Genomic DNA, 18,024 nt, shown 5'->3' on the forward strand with positions numbered 1-18,024 from the left:
CCTTTTTGCAGTTCCTTAAAACTGTAGGATATTTCCAGGGACATATGTGGACTTTTACCACAATCTGTTGGTTATGAACTGAATGTCTACATTTTGACAAGACAGGGAGAAATAAAATAATAGATATGAAATCCTACTGCCAGTTATTCCTTACTGACATCCTGCCATAGTACGACAGCATCCAAACCGTCCGTAGCTAGAAAATGGGTTCAAGTAACTCCAAGCCAGTCTTAATTAAATACAAAGTGAATCTTGCAAAACTTTGGATGTTTCTACACCAAACTGGTTAAAACAAGTTGCTGTCGCAGAATTAATCAAACTTGCTTGAAATGCATAGATACTTAGAGAAATTAAGGTTCTGCTGCATCAATTGCATACTTTATACTATTATGCTATTTGAAAATTTACAAAAGAGGTACCCATTTAGTAGTAGTTCTGGCAACTACCACAATTGATCAGAATTATCTTCTGAATGGAACAGTATCAACTGTGTTTTATTGTGCAGGCTTTCACAAGTTGACCCGAAAAACCTTTTCGGCATGGTCCAAGCAAATAACCCAGTTCCAGATTCCCTAAGTTTTAAGGCAATTCTGTGACTTACTCTGTCACACATCCATCCCACTCAATCCAATACAATTTTCATGTTTCTTACTTCTGAAATATAAAAATATAAGTTGTTTCTGAAGAACAGAGAGATCAAAAATGCGTCAACTTTTGTACAGTTTCCACCATCAGCCTTCACAAAATTCTTTTTCATTGTTATTTAAAAGCTGTAAATGTATTTTCCATCACTAAACAACTGTTAGTATGAAAGTATGGACAGACACTAGCAACTTTGGCTAACACTCCTATAGACAAGTGTAGGTTCATCTTACTCACCAGAGCTTCAGGCAATAACAAGAGCATTTTCAATCATGTGGCCAAATCTTAGAATGTAATTATTTTTAAGCTTTAATTTCATAAAAATAACAAGATATTTTGTGAGAATATCGACTGAAAATGTTATTTTAATGTGCAATCATCAATAAAAATCCGTACTACACTTTTAACAAAGGAAAATAGCCTATTATTACCAGGTCTGTTTCTTTGCTACCTGATGAGATGTCCCCTTAACAGATCAAAATAAACAGGCACCTGATCGATGGTGCGAATAAGTCCCAGCAAATAGTGGTACCGTTTCCTTAAACTGGTTATCTGTGTTCCTAAATGGTTTCCCAGTTGCTGGTTGTGTGTATGGTGCGAATAAGTCCCAGCAAATAGTGGTACCGTTTCCTTAAACTGGTTATCTGTGTTCCTAAATGGTTTCCCAGTTGCTGGTTGTGTATATAATGGCTATCAGAAGCAATGAAAGTTTTATTTTCATTACTATATATCTTTACTGACAATTCAGTAATTTAAAATACTGTCAATCTTCTCCTGAAGACGTATTATCTTACGTAAAGGGTTTACACGATAAGTCAAGTATTAAAGTTACAAACCGGTATGTGTCTTCAAGCTGCATAACTCACAGCAAGCAAATAACCCATCTAGTATTTGATAATGAGAACACTTAGTGACGTCCAAAAAACTTTACACAGAATTTCAAATCTTTTCAAAACTTTTACTCACTGACATCCCCCAAAAAATCATTGAAGCAAAAAGTTTATTGACTACTACATTTCCTTTTTTACTAAAATGCTATTCCGGCACATTTTGCACACAATATCTACATATACCATTGGGTGTACATGAAAATTTCTATTACTGCACAACTCATATTTAAGGAGATGTGACATCAAACATGGAAATTCGATTCTTTAAATAGTCGAGGATGGCGCTACATTAATATACAATTTGTTTAACGTGAAATGTCACAAGAAGTTGCAGAACTAGCATTGTTCTGCCCCACCCTCCTCATCATCCTGCCGGTACTTGCTTTGAATTAAACAATACACACAGTTGGAAAATTCCTGTTTCATCTTCAACGCACTCAGGTAATTTATAGAGTAATTGGGAAGCCTTCATTGTATTTCTCTTGTGTGTACTGAACATTCTACTGTTCCAGTACTTAAAACCTTCCCCGCATGAGTCCCTTGAAAATTTGTTGTGTAGAATTAGCTTTATTTAATTTATTCTTTATCTGAAACCACCTATGAACATTACTTTATGTGGCACTAAATTGACTTCCTGCTGCACACTAATCATGATTAGCTTAAAAATAGAACTGTATGTTTGCATCAAACAATTGTGAACTGCAACTGTTAGATCCACTTTTCTCTACACAGCCTTGGCTTTAATTCACATCCATTATTGATTGCTACAATTTACAACAATTTATAGTTCTTACAGTGCTGACAAAACAAGCAAATTTAATGACAATACAATGTCTTCTGGGCTCCATACAGATGAATCCGCAGCAATTGATATAACAGCCAGCCTCGAAAATCAACAGAGTAGTAGATTGGTAACAGCTCTAGAAATGTTGTTGAAGCTTGGTTTCGTTTTACTGTGCCACGTTCCAAGTATTCCACGCAAATTTACATCTGTTAGCATTACTAGCCTCCTGTAGAAATATATACTATTGTCGGGTATTTGCATAATTTTGAAGTCAATTTTTCGACTATGGATTCAGGCAAACTGTAGTTTAAACTGGTACATGTTCATAAAAAGTGAATGTCCGCGATATACATTTGCACAGTTGGCCACAGAATGAAACACGGTGTCCGCTCACTCCACTTGCCATATTTGTCATAGTGTTCGGCCAAGCTGCTCTCACTGTTCCTTCCTGCCCTACAAACTTTTCAAATTAAATCTGTGTGACATCAACTGCGAAAGCTTCATCTGTAAATGTAAGATGACTCCTGTACTAATCAATCAGAGAACGTAAAAAAGTTGACCTCAGCAAGAATAGTTTAATTTGCGAATGTAAGATCGTCCTGAACTTTTTTTGAGCGAAGAATTTGGGGAAGAAACCTCGTATTATAGATGGGTATACACAGCACCTCAAACTTTTAGAAGAATGTAATACAACCCTTTCCAAAGAATACAAGTGTTAGCAGGTAAGAACATTAGTGAACCACCAGTTTAATAATACAGTTACGAAGTACCAACATAAATCATACACTGAGAATGGAAAGACTGATAGTATCAGACCTCAGTGAAGATCAGTTCAAAGTTCAGTCTCATTTGAACATACAGAAGAAGTAACTATTTTTTATTTTCCTCTTACATACAGGGTGATAAATCTATAATTTAACCACTATCGCAGTGTGCAGCTGGCTACTGTGTCCACAGTGTGGGTTACAGGAGATCTGCAGTAAATATAGTATGATTGTGTCAAGTTATTTAACATATATGCTTAAAAAGAAAAATAAATAACTGACTTGCATTACGCAAGGAAATGCTGGAACTGTCTTCTTCTGTTGTGCGAGTGTTTCTGACACCTGCTAAGGAAATTGGCCATTAGACTCTGCAGTTACCTCTTAAGATATGACAGCAATTTCTTGACAAGCATTAGATTTAAGTTCATCTAAAGTGTGTGGATCTGATTTGTATGCTCTCTCTTTTAATGCCCCCAAGAGAGAAAATTCGCAGGGGGTTAAATCAGAGAACATGGGGTAAAATCATAGAAACGCCATATGTTATTAGTGATAATTGTGTCTTGAACAAAGTAATGAATTATGTAAGGCATTCCAGATTTTGTGAATTAATTTATCCATATACATGGGACCATGAGTCATGCGAAAAGAAAGTTAGGTGAGAGTCAATTTCCCTGTGATGCATCTTATTCAAAATTTAGTCACAAAATGCAACCTTTTTGCAGGGTCTTGGCCTACAGCTATTTTATAAGGTTGTAACTTCATAAACTTTAATGCCATTTGAACAGATCCACAAGAAATTCCCATTTGCTAGAAAGATGTCAAACTGATTTATTTTAGATCCTTCCAGAGCATGCCCAATGTTATCCAGTTACTTCTGTGAGCACTGTAAATGGTTGTGTATGTTTCCTGTCGAGAACAATTCTTGTTTCTTGAAATAATGTCTTCAGTGCACGTGTTGATTCTGTATGCACATATGGGTCATACTCTAATACTCTTTGGTAAACAGAATACTTGTACTTCACAATTTCGTTTGAAACATTTTCACTCACCAAATTATATTATGTTGGCTAACAAACATGTGCTACCTGTGCAAACAAAGGCCTTGCAGCACAGGGGAAATGTACTCCCTGTCAGTGCCCGTCTGCCAACAAAATCCCTGCCAGGCAGTTGCATTAAGGATTGATCACACTGTACCTTATGACAGCGTAAAGCTGAAACCAGAGCTGAATTCATAAAAGAAAAGTTTCTTTGTTGTTGCAGAGTTATGTTTCTAATTCACTTAGTACCAATTCACAAGTAGCATGAAACATACCCATTTTCAGCAGCTCCAGGTGCCTATCTCATCCTCATCTAAACCTGTAACAACACAAACATAGTTAAATCAACCACATGAAAGGCTTATCTCTCTCTCTCTCTCTCTCTCTCTCTCTCTCTCTCTCTCTCTCACTCACACACACACACACACACACACACACACACACACACACACAAAATACATTCCTTTCACAATTTCCTGAGAAACAGTGATTTTTAAAAAGTAGCTGAAACATCATGATAAGACCAAGTAGCTTTCTTCTCATGAAAATCAAATGAAAAATTTAATTTAGTTATTTCTAGTATGTAGGGTTGATCCCTGTCTGTCTCACAGTAGTACAGACAAAAATATCGATGGTAGCCGATGAAAACCTTTTAACTCCATCTGATTGTGGAAACACTTTAATTGCAGCAACCGGTAGCTCCACAATCAAAGGGCAATTCCATGTCAAATCAACAAGTGCTACAACCTGACCCTCTCATATTTTTTTTAAAAATTAAGTATGCATATATTACTCATAAATCATGACACAAATTAATTTTTTCACATTTTTCTGACGAAAAGTTACTGAATAATGGACCTTCAAAAATTGAAAAGATGACAAATTTTTGACTTGCAGGACAGTGTTTTTTTTTCCTTTACAACTCATGTTCTAATTAAGCTAGAACAATCAAATTTACTTCACTGGAAAGCTCTTTTATATGATATCAAACATCATTGGTTTAATATATAACTGTTAAAAAAAAAAAAAAAAAAAAAAAAAAAAAAAAAAAAAAAAAAAAAAACATTGTCAGACAAGGTGACATGGTATTAGAAGGTGGAAAGTGTAACCCTCAAAACATCCCCACAATGACCCCATTAAGTTTTATTTACATTCCCTCCACAAACATGCCTTCGCCCTAGCCAGATTACGCTCCCACATTTTATTTTCTCAGGCTTGTCTGACATTTGGCATTACCCCCAAAGGCCTCACACTTAGAAGTTCACATCTCTGGCTGTAACCCTTTTTTTCATCAGTCCCTATACCAGTTCCAAACTGAACAATCCATTGCCCTCACCCACCTAATCCTTCACTTACACATCCACTCAGCCAATCAACACACCCATCAACTATCCTTAATAAAAGTCCTCAATATTTCCTCTCCCACATCCACACCGGCTGTTCAGAGCATCCTCCTACAGGCCAACCGCAAATTAGAACAGCATGCCACCCTCCATCTCAAAAAACTATCCAATCTCCTGGTTTCCCACCTCCGGAAAGGCAACTCACTCACCCTTCACAACCTTTCCAGCAAACCTCAACCTCCTCTCATTGCACACAGACCCAGTCTCTCCCATCTACTCCATCTCCCACTTCCAGCTCCACTCCCCCCAAAACCTCAAAATTCCAATCAACACAATCTGGAACCACAACACCCTAATTCAGTAGTTAATCTTTCCTCCAAACCTCTCTCCCAATCCGAAACCTCTGTCCTATCCAAAGGCCTCACCTTCAGCCCCACTCCAAGATTCAACCAAACAGCCCTCGTCAAAGATTTACTGTCCTACACTCTTAGTCTCTGCTGGAAATATCACTTCGCCCCGAAGAAAAATGATCCTAATCCTACTCCTAATGATCCAACTCCCCAAGACACTATTCAAATTGAACCCTGCCTGGAACAGTTCCGTCCTCCGTAACAGCGGGACCCACCTCCTCTTCCTCAAAATCACCCTCTCCAAACCTTCCAGGAATTTCTCACTTCCAGCCTTGCCTCTCAATCCTTCTTAAAAAACCTTAATCCTACTCCCAACATCACCACTGCTGGTTTTTTATTTTATTTTTTTTTGTGGTTTTAGGGCGCACAACTTCAATGGTCATTAGCGCCCAGACTACGTTAGGAATGCACCGCGAGGCACAAGTTTAAAACAGCAACTAAAAGGGAAAACACGATAAAAGACACAATGACAGGCATAGGATTAAAAAAAAAAAAACAGCATAATCAAATGTCCTTAGAGAGGTTTGTCAAGTTGATAAAACGAAGAATGCGAGCAGCTGCTTGTGGGTCATCCGCTAAATTGGCATCTAGAGGACATGGCAGGCCAAGATCAAGACGCAGTGTGTTAAAATCCGGACAGGACGTTAAAATGTGGCGGACCGTCAGCAATCGCCCACATGGGCAGAACGGCGCCGGCGCAGCCGTCAGCAGATGGCGATGGCTGAACCGGCAGTGTCCAATTCGTAACCGGGCCAAAACGACCTCTTCCCACCGAGAAGGGCGTTCAACAAAACGGGAGTGGTATACCGAACCGGGGGTAACCTCCTTTGGGAGCGAGCTGAGGTCAAGGTGAACGCGAACCTGAGCCTGGAGCCAAGGTGGCGTGTGGCTCTCGCCCACACGTAAGGTTGCAGGGAGTGAAAAATCACGGTGTTGAAGGAGGCGACGAAAGCGAACTCCAGGGGGTAGCAGGGCAGAGACATACAACCCGTATTGACGGTTGAGAGAGTCGTCAAAAAAGGAACGATAAGACGGGTGGTCGGGCATTGACAGTAGCCGACAGGCATACCGACAAAGCAGTATATCGCGCCGGTAGGTGAGTGGCAATTCACCAGCTTCAGTTTGAAGACTCTCGACAGGACTAGTATAAAACGCTCCGATCGCAAGACGTAAACCCCGATGTTGTATGGAGTTGAGGCGGCGTAAGATGGATGGCCGTGCAGAGGAGTATACGAAGCTCCCATAATCCAGCTTGGAGCGGACGATCGACCGATACAGGCAAAGTATGACGGTTCGATCCGCTCCCCACGACATACCACTGAGAACACGGAGGACATTTAGAGAACGGGTACAACGGGCAGCCAAATATGACACATGTGGAGACCAGCTAAGTTTCCTGTCAAATGTAAGACCTAAAAATTTTATTGTCTCCACGAATGGGAGAGCAACGGGACCGAGTCGTAAGGATGGTGGGAGAAACTCTTTGTAGCGCCAGAAGTTAATACAGACCGTCTTCTCGGCAGAAAAACGGAAGCCATTGGCGACACTCCATGAGTAAAGACGGTCAAGAGAACGCTGAAGACAGTGCTCCAGGAAACATGTACGCTGCGCGCTGCAATAGATGGTAAAATTGTCCACGAATAGGGAGCCTGATACATCAGCTGGAAGGCAATCCATTACTGGATTGATCGCTATGGTGAAGAGAGCGACGCTCAAAACTGAGCCCTGTGGCACCCCATTCTCCTGGCGAAAGGTGTCTGACAGGACAGAACCCACACGTACCCTGAACTGTCGATCCATTAAAAAGAAACGAATAAAAAGAGGGAGAGGACCGCAAAGGCCCCATGTATGCATGGTGCGGAGAATGCCCGCCCTCCAACAGGTGTCTTAAGCCTTCTCCAAATCAAAGAACACAGCTGTGGTCGGGCGCTTCCGCAAGAAGTTATTCATAATGAAGGTCGACAAGGTAACCAGATGGTCAACAGCAGAGCGGCGCCTACGAAATCCACATTGTACATTGGTAAGTAGGCATCGAGATTCGAGCAGCCAAACCAAACGAGAGTTAACCATTCGCTCCATCACCTTACAGACACAGCTGGTAAGCGAGATGGGTCGATAACTGGAAGGCAAGTGCTTGTCCTTCCCCGGCTTAGGAATCGGGACAACAATAGACTCGCGCCAGCATGCGGGAACATGTCCCTCAATCCAGATGCGATTATAAGTACGAAGAAGGAAACCTTTACCCACAGGAGAAAGGTTCTTCAGCATCTGAATATGGATAGAATCAGACCCTGGAGTGGAGGACCGTGACTGGGCAAGTGCGTTTTCGAGTTCCCGCATGGTGAATGGGGCATTGTAACTTTCACGATTCGAGGAGCGGAAGTTAGGTGGCCTAGCCTCCTCTGCCTGTTTTCGGGGGAGGAAGGCAGGGTGGTAATGAGCAGAGCTCGAAACCTCTGCGAAAAAGCGGCCGAAGGCATTGGAGACATCCTCAGGGGCCACAAGGACGTCATTCGCGACTGTCAAGCCAGAAACTGGTGAGTGGACCTTAGTGCCAGATAGCAGGCGCAGGCTACCCCAGACAACAGAAGAAGGAGTAAAACTGTTGAAGGTGCTTGTGAAAGCAGCCCAGCTGGCTTTCTTGCTTTCTTTAATAATACGACGACACTGTGCACGTAATCATTTATAATTGATACAATTCACCACTGTAGGGTGGCGTTTAAAGGTGCGTAAAGCACGTCGACGAGCACGTAAAGCGTCTCTACATGCTGCAGTCCACCAGGGGACCGGTACGCGACGTGGAGAAGAAGTAGGGTGAGGGATGGAATATTCAGCAGCAGTGAGAATGACTTCCGTGAGGTGTGCGACCTGACGATCGCAGCTTGTGAAGGTTTGATCCCGAAAGGTCACCCTGGAAGAGAAGAGCCCCCAGTCTGCTTTGGAGATGTTCCAATTAGATGAGCACGGAGGGGGGGTATGCTGCAGGAGATGGATAACACACGGAGACTGGTCGCTCGAATATGTATCAGAAAGTGCATACCACTCAAACTGGTGTGCAAGTTCGGCAGTCTAAATGGGAATAGGTGTGAGACGTGTCCGAAAGAAAAGTAGGGGCGCCAGTATTGAGGCAGACAAGATTGAGCTGGTTGAAAAGGTCTGCTAACAGGGAGCCCCTCGGTCAGGATGCTGGAGAGCCCCAAAGGGGTTGGTGGGCATTGAAGTCTCCAGTTAACAAAAATGGTGCAGGTAGCTGAGCAATAAGTTGCATCATGTCTGCCCTGGTAACAACAGACGACGATGGAGTGTAAACGGTACAAATGGAAAATGTAAAAGTGGGGAGAGTAATTCGGATGGCAACTGCCTGCAGGCCGGTGTGCAATGTGATGGGATCATAGTAAATATCATCCCGGACCAGCAACATAACCCCTCCATGAGCCGGAATACCTACCACAGGGGGTAGGTCAAAACACACAGAGGAATAGTGTGCCAAGGCAATGCGATTGCATGGGCGTAGCTTCGTTTCCTGGAGGGCTACGACGAGCGCACGGTGCAAGCGGAGCAGTAACTTCAAGTCCTCTCGGTTGGAGCGAATGATGCGAATATTCCAGTGAATAAGTACCATCGTAAGAAGAAAAGGAAGTTGAAAGAAGGGGTCACCTCGAAGGCCGCTGAGGGCCTGGCTTCGAGCGAGCACTGCCGCCGCTATCAGTAGGCGGACAGTCATCGTCCATTGGTTCTATAGGTTCACCGGCCATCTTGGTAAGATGGCCGGGAGGGGGAGCTTCCTCCACCGGTGAACGGCCAGATGTTCGGCTACCAGCGGTGCGGCCAGGCGAAACGGATGATGGCCTGGGGCGGCAACCGCTGGGTGGCGCAGGAGAAGAAATGCGCCGTGGCGGAGAAGGAGAACTGTTCTTCCTATGAGCCTTCTTGGAAGGTTGTTAGGTGGAAGTACTGGTCGATGGCTGGGAGTTCGAGGTACGTAGGAAGTCTGCACGGGACGGTTCCTTCTTGAAGGCCCGTGTATCTGACTTCTGGGTCTTCGTCTTGGCAGAAGCTGATGAAAGGGCTTGTGTCTGTGGGGTGATGGGAGGAAGAGGAGACGTCGACCGCGCGATCTTAGCACTGGCCGAACGGACGACCGTGGTGCTGAAGATCAGATCGCATGTCTGGGTTGCCACCTCCCTGGTAATCCGAGGAGAGGCGAGGACAGTACTGTATTTCCCCGCTGGGAGCAGCGTGGGCTTCCTACTAGCAAATAGCTTGCGAGCAGCCGAGCTACTAGCAAATAGCTTGCGAGCAGCCGAGGTGGACACTTCCTCTTTGACCCGAATTTCTTGGATACAGCGTTCTTCCTTATAGATGGGACAGTCACGGGAGGACACTGCATGGTCACCCCGACAGTTCACACAACGAGGAGATGGAGGTGGACAGTCACCCTCATGGGCATCCCTGCCACAAGTGACACATTTAGCCGCATTGGAACAAGACTGGCGAGTGTGATTAAAACGCTGACACTGGTAGCAGCGCATAGTTTTTTTTTTTGTGATTTTAGGGCGCACAACTTCAATGGTCATTAGCGCCCTGACTACTCTAAGAATGCACCGCGAGGCACAAGTTGACAACAACAACTAAAAGGGGAAAACACGATAAAAGAGACTGACAGGCATAGGATTAAAAAACAACATCATCAAATGTCCTTAGCGAGGTTCGTCAAACTGATAAAACAAAGAACACGAGCAGCTGCTCGTGGGTCATCCGCTAAAATTGCATCGAAAGTATTAGGCAGTTTAAGATCGAGGCGCAGTTGGTTAAGATCTGGACAGGACAGTAAAATGTGTCTAACCGTCAGCAAGTGCCCACATGGGCAGAACGGCGCAGGCGCAGCCGTCAGCAGATGGCGATGGCTGAACAGGCAGTGTCCAATTCGTAACCTTGCTAAAACGACCTCCTCCCGCCGAGAAGGGCGTGAGGACGACGTCCAAGCCACGGGAAGAGGTTTTAAGGCCCGAAGCTTGTTGTCGGTAAGTGCAGCCCAATCGGCATGCCACAGCGACACAACGCGCCGACAAATGACCCTGCTAAAATCGGACGAAGGGACACAACAAGAAGCTGTCCGAGGCTGGAGGACCGCAGCCTTGGCCGCGGCATCTGCAGCTTCGTTCCCAGGGGTACCGACATGGCCAGGAACCCACATAAAGCTAACCGGCGGACCGACGTCCACCAGCCGCTGAAGAGAGCGTTGGATCCGGTGTACGAAAGGGTGAACCGGGTACGGATCACTGAGGCTCTGGATGGCGCTCAGAGAATCTGAGCAGATGACATAAGCAGAATGTTGGTGGCGGCAGATGTAAAGAACAGCCTGGTAGAGGGCAAAGAGCTCAGCTGTGAAGACAGAACAATGGTCAGGGAGCCGGTATTTGAAACTTTGTGCCCTGACAATAAAGGAACACCTGACCCCGTCATTGGTCTTAGAGCCATCTGTATAAATGAAAGTCATGTTGATGAACTTCGAACGAAGTTCCAAAAAACGGGAGTGGTAGACCGAACCGGGGGTGACCTCTTTTGGCAGCGAGCTGAGGTCAAGGTGAACGCGGACCTGAGCCTGGAGCCAAGGTGGCGTGCGGCTCTCGCCCACTCGAAAGGTTGCAGGGAGTGAAAAATTAAGGTGTTGAAGGAGGTGACGAAAGCGAACTCCAGGGGGTAGCAGGGCAGAGACATACAACCCGTATTGAAGGTCAAGAGAGTCGTCAAAAAAGGAACGATAAGACGGATGGTCGGGCATTGACAGTAGCCGACAGGCATACCGACAAAGCAGTATATCGCGCCGGTAAGTGAGTGGCAATTCGCCAGCGTCAGCATGAAGACTCTCTACGGGACTGGTATAAAATGCTCCGATCGCAAGTCGTAAACCCCGATGTTGTATGGAGTTGAGGCGGCGTAAGATGGATGGCCGTGCAGAGGAGTATACGAAGCTCCCATAATCCAGCTTGGAGCGGACAATCGACCGATATAGACGAAGTAGGACGGTTCGATCCGCTCCCCACGACATACCACTGAGAACACGGAGGACATTTAAAGAACGGGTACAACGGGCGGCCAAATATGACACATGTGGAGACCAGCTAAGTTTCCTGTCAAAGGTAAGGCCTAAAAATTTGGTGGTCTCCACGATTGGGAGAGCAACGGGACCGAGTCGTAAGGACGGTGGGAGAAACTCTTTGTAGCGCCATAAGTTAATACAGACCGTCTTCTCGGCAGAAAAACGGAAGCCATTGGCGACACTCCAGGAGTAAAGACGGTCAAGAGAACGCTGAAGACAGCGCTCCAGGACACGTGTACGCTGTGCGCTGCAATAGATGGTAAAATCGTCCACAAAAAAGGAGCCTGATACATCAGCTGGGAGGCAATCCATTATTGGATTGATCGCGATGGTGAACAGAGCGACGCTCAAAACTGAGCCCTGTGGCACCCCATTCTCCTGGCGAAAGGTGTCGGACAGGACAGAACCCACACGTACCCTGAACTGTCGATCCATTAAAAAGGAACGAATAAAAAGAGGGAGGCGACCGCGAAGGCCCCATGTATGCATGGTGCGGAGAATGCCCGCCCTCCAACAGGTGTCTTAAGCCTTTTCCAAATCAAAGAACACAGCCGCGGTCGGGCGCTTCCGCAAGAAGTTATTCATAATGAAGGTCGACAAGGTAACCAGATGGTCAACAGCAGAGCGGCGCCTACGAAATCCACATTGGACACTGGTAAGTAGGCGTCGAGACTCGAGCAGCCAAACCAATCGAGAGTTAACCATTCGCTCCATCACTTTACAGACACAGCTGGTAAGTGAGATAGGTCGATAACTGGAAGGCAAGTGCTTGTCCTTCCCCGGCTTAGGAATCGGGACAACAATAGACTCGCGCCAGCATGCGGGAACATGTCCCTCAATCAAGATGCGATTGTATGTACGAAGAAGAAAACCTTTACCCGCAGGAGAAAGGTTCTTCAGCATCTGAATATGAATAGAATCAGGCCCTGGAGCGGAGGACCGTGATCGGCCAAGTGCGGTTTCGAGGTCCCGCATGGTGAATGGGGCATTATAACTTTCACAATTCGAGGAGCAAAAGTCAGGGGGCCTAGCCTCCTCTGCCTGTTTGCGGGGGAGGAAGGCAGGGTGGTAATGAGCGGAGCTCGAAACCTCGGCGAAAAAGCGGCCGAAGGCATTGGAGACAGCCTCAGGGGCCACAAGGACTTCATTCGCGACCTTCAAGCCAGAAACTGGGGAGTGGACCTTAGTGCCAGATAGCCGGCGCAGGCTACCCCAGACAACAGAAGAAGGAGTAAAACTGTTGAAGGTGCTTGTGAAAGCAGCCCAGCTGGCTTTCTTGCTTTCTTTAATAATACGACGACACTGAGCACGTAAACGTTTATAATTAATACAATTCGCCACTGTAGGGTGGCGTTTAAAGGTGCGTAAAGCACGTCGACGAGCACGTAAAGCGTCTCTACATGCTGCGGTCCACCAGGGGACCGGTACGCGACGTGGAGAAGAAGTAGGGTGAGGGATGGAATATTCAGCAGCAGCGAGAATGACTTCCGTGAGGTGTGCAACCTGACGATCGCAGCTTGTGAAGGTTTGATCCTGAAAGGTCGCCCTGGAAGAAAAGAGCCCCCAGTCTGCCTTGGAGATGGTCCAACTAGAGGAGCACGGAGAGGGAGTATGCTGCAGGAGATGGATAACACACGGGAAGTGGTCGCTCGAATATGTATCAGCAAGTGCATACCACTCAAACCGGCGTGCAAGTTGGGGAGTACATATAGAGAGGTCTAAATGGGAATAGGTGTGAGATGTGTCCGAAAGAAAAGTAGGGGCGCCAGTATTGAGGCAGACAAGATTGAGCTGGTTGAAAAGCTCTGCGAACAAGGAGCCCCTCGGGCAGGAGGCTGGAGAACCCCAAAGGGGATGGTGGGCATTGAAGTCTCCAGTTAACAAAAACGGTGCAGGTAGCTGAGCAATAAGTTGCATCATGTCTGCCCTGGTAACGGCAGAGGACGATGGAGTGTAAACGGTACAAAAGGAAAACGTGAAAGTGGGGAGAGTAATGCGGATGGCAACTGCCTGCAGGCCGGTGTGCAACGTGATGGGATCGTAGTAAATATCATCCCGGACCAGCAACATAACCCCTCCATGAGCTGGGATACCTACCACAGGGGGTAGGTCAAAACGCACAGAGGTGTAGTGTGCCAAGGCAATGTGATCGCATGGGCGTAGCTTCGTTTCCTGGAGGGCTACGACGAGCGGATGATGCAAGCGGAGCAGCAACTTCAAGTCCTCTCGGTTGGAGCGAATGCTGCGAATATTCCAGTGAATAAGTGCCATCGTAAGAAAAGGAAGAGGAGAGAAGGGGTTACCTCGAAGGCCGCTTAGGGCCTGGCTTCGAGCGAGCACTGCCGCCGCTATCAGTAGGCGGACAGTCATCGTCCATGGGGTCTATAGGGTCATTGGCCATCTCGGGAGGATGGCCGGGAGGGGGAGCTTCCTCCGCCGGTGAACGGCCAGATATACGGCTACCGGCGGTGCGGCCAGGCGAAACAGATGACGGCCTGGGGCGGCAACCGCTGGGTGGCGCAGGAGAAGAAATGCGCCGTGGCGGAGAAGGAGAACTGTGCTTCCTATGCGCCTTTTTGGAAGGACGTTTGGTGGAAGTACCGGTCGAAGGCTGGGAGGTCGAGGGACGGCGGAAGTCTGCACGGGATGGTTCCTTCTTGAAGGACCGTGCATCTGACTTCGGGGTCTTCGACTTAGCAGAAGCTGAGGAAGTGGCTGGTGTCTGTGGTGTGATGGGAGGAAGAGGAGACGTCGACCGCGCGATCTTAGCACTGGCCGAACGGACGACCGTGGTGCTGAAGGTCAGATCGCATGTCTGGGTTGCTACCTCCCGGGTAGTCCGAGGAGAGGCGAGGACAGTACTATATTTCCCCGCTGGGAGCAGCGTGGGCTTCCTACTAGCCAATAGCTTGCGAGCAGCCGAGGTGGACACTTTCTCTTTGACCCGAATTTCTTGGATGCAACGTTCGTCCTTATAGACAGGACAGTCGCGGGAGGATGCGGCATGGTCACCCTGACAGTTCACACAACGAGGAGACGGAGGTGGACAGTCACCCTCATGGGCATCCCTGCCACAAGTGACACATTTAGCCGCATTGGAACAAGACTGTCGAGTGTGATTGAAACGCTGACACTGGTAGCAGCGCGTAGGTGTCGGGACATAGGGGCGAACAGAAATAACCTCGTAGCCTGCCTTGATGCGCGATGGCAGCTTAACACTATCGAAGGTCAAGAAAAGTGTCCGGGTCGGTACAAGGTCGTTGTTGACCTTTTTCATGACCCGATGGACAGCCGTCACACCCTGCTCAGCGAGGAAAGATTGAAGCTCCTCGTCAGTCAATCCGTCGAGGGAGCTAGTATATACTACACCACGAGACGAATTCAAAGTTCGGTGGGCCTCCACCCGGACAGGGAACGTGTACAGGAGGGTGGCCCGAAGCAGTTTTTGTGCCTGAAAGGCACTCTCAGTTTCTAGTAATAAGGTGCCGTTACGCAACCTGGTACAAGATTTGACAGATCCGGCTATGGCATCAACGCCCTTCTGAATAACAAAAGGGTTGACAGAGGAAAAATCCTTTCCGTCCTCAGTGCGAGAAACGACGAGGAACTGTGGGGCAGGCGGTAGTACTTTTGTCACTGTTGGCTGGTCACGTTTCCGTTTTTGGGTCGAAGTCGAGACAGATGGAGTAGAATCCATTGCGGAGGAATCCCCCATGATTGCCAGCGTCTCCGATGGCGCGCTCCTTCCTTGTGGGGACCCTCTCAGAGGGCACTCCCGCCTTAGGTGAATGTTTACACCTCATGTCACACCTCCCGAGAAACAGACGGAGGGACCAATCGGCATGGTCAGAAGGTATCAGCTCAGGCAATCACCCCTCCCCGGGCCTGGCCTTTACCAGGGGGTACGCGCGTGCCTTACATGTCTACCCAGGGCGGGGACTTACGCGTTACCCCGTCACCGGCTACGCGTGCGAACGCGTGGGTCGGCCTTCAGACACGCACAGGGAGGAAGGAAGAGGAGGAAAAAGAAGAGAGAGAGGGAGAAAGGGGACAGACTGTCTCAAACGCCAAGGCGGAGACCAGAGAAGGCAAGGAGAAGAAGGAAATGAGAAGGCAAGGAGAAAAAGGCAATGAGAAGGCAAGGAGAAGAAGGCAATGAGAAGGCAAGGAGAAAAAGGCAATGAGAAGGCAAGGAGAAAAAGGCAATGAGAAGGCAAGGAGAAAAAGGCAATGAGAAGGCAAGGAGAAAAAGGCAATGAGAAGGCAAGGAGAGAAAGGCAATGAGAAGGCAATGAGAAGGCAAGGAGAGAAAGGCAATGAGAAGGCAAGGAGAGAAAGGCAATGAGAAGGCAAGGAGAAGTCAAGGGAAAGAGTAAGGAAGACAATGAGGTGGAGAAGAGCAAAGAAAGGAACCAACAAAAGGAAGGAAGAAACGAGAAGTGAAAAACCAAAAAGGCCACAATAATAGGTCGAGGAACCGTCCGTCTCCGGACGCAGGCGCTAACTACCCCCGTGAGGGGGATGGACTCCTTTTAGTCGCCTCTTACGACAGGCAGGAATACCTCGGACCTATTCTAATCCCCGGACCCGCAGGGGGGCAGCGCATAGGTGTCGGGACATAGGGGCGAACAGAAATAACCTCGTAGCCCGCTTTGAAGTGCGATGGCAGCTGAACACTATCAAAGTTCAATAAGTGTCCGGGTCGGTACAAGGTCATTGTTGACCTGTTTCATGACCCTATGGACAGCCATCACGCCCTGCTCAGCGAGGAAAGACTGAATCTCCTCGTCAGTCAATCCGTCAAGTGATCTAGTATAGACCACACCACGAGACGAATTCCAAGTTCGGTGAGCCTCCACCCGGACAGGGAACGTGTACAAGAGTGTTGCTTGAAGCAGTTTCTGTGCCTGAAAGGCGCTCTCAGTTTCTAGTAACAAGGTACCATTACGCAACCTGGTACAAGACTTAACAGTTCCGGCTATGGCATCTATGCCCTTCTGGATAACGAAAGGGTTGACAGAGGAAAAATCCTTTCCGTCCTCAGATCGAGAAACAACGAGGAACTGTGGGGCAGGCGGTAGTACTTTTGTCACTGGTGGCTGGTCAAGTTTCCGTTTGTGGGCAGAAGTCGAGAGAGAAGAAGAAGAGAAATCCATTGCGGAGGAATCCCCCACGATTGCCAGCGTCTCCGATGGTCGTGGAACCGTCCGTCTCCGGACGCAGGCACTAACTAACCCCTTGAGGGGGAGGGACTCCTTTTAGTCACCTCTTACGACAGGCAGGAACACCTCGGGCCTATTTGAACCCCCGGACCCGCAGGGGGGGACCATGGTACTTGATTGTTGGGAGTATGTGGCTGAGGGACTGCGTCAGCTTTCAGACAACACTACATATGAAGTTTGCCAAGGTAATCCCATTCCTGATGTCCAGGCTGAGCTTCAAGAAATCCTCAGAACCTTAGGCCCCCTACAAACCCTTTCACCAGACTCCGTCAACCTCCTGACCCCACTAACACCCTGCACCCCTACCTTCTTCCTAAAATTCACTAACCCAATCATCCCGGCCGCCCCATTGTAGCTGGTTACCAAGCCCCCACAGAACGTATCTCTGCCTACGTAGATCAACACCTTCAACCCATTACATGCAGTCTCCCATCCTTCATCAAAGACACCAACCACTTTCTCGAACACCTGGAATCCTTACCCAATCTGTTACCCCCGGAAACCATCCTTGTAACCATTGATACCACTTCCTTATACACAAATATTCCGCACTTCCAGGGCCTCGCTGTGATGGAGCACTTCCTTTCACGCCGATCACCTGCCACCCTACCTAAAACCTCTTTCCTCATTACCTTAGCCAGCTTCATCCTGACCCACAACTTCTTCACTTTCGAAGTCCAGACACACCAACAATTAAAGGGAACAGCTGTGGGTACCAGGATGGCCCCCTCGTACGCCAACCTATTTATGGGTCGCTTAGAGGAAGTCCTCTTGGTCACCCAGGCATGCCAACCCAAAGTTTGGTACAGATTTATTGATGACATCTTCA

At 47.3% G+C, this 18,024-nt stretch overlaps 1 protein-coding gene across 1 annotated transcript in view; it reads right to left on the bottom strand.

The window, feature by feature from the left end:
- The window catches only part of LOC126189023 (protein lingerer), a 133,544-nt gene that overhangs the window by 22,044 nt on the left and 93,476 nt on the right, over positions 1-18,024 (bottom strand). Inside the window, 1 exon segment of the mRNA XM_049930846.1 lies at positions 4,393-4,436. Within this exon segment, the coding sequence (XP_049786803.1) occupies positions 4,431-4,436 (6 nt within the window). The 3' untranslated portion in view covers positions 4,393-4,430.

The sequence above is a fragment of the Schistocerca cancellata genome, chromosome 5, assembly GCF_023864275.1.
Source record: "Schistocerca cancellata isolate TAMUIC-IGC-003103 chromosome 5, iqSchCanc2.1, whole genome shotgun sequence".
Taxonomy (NCBI): Eukaryota; Metazoa; Arthropoda; class Insecta; order Orthoptera; family Acrididae; genus Schistocerca; species Schistocerca cancellata.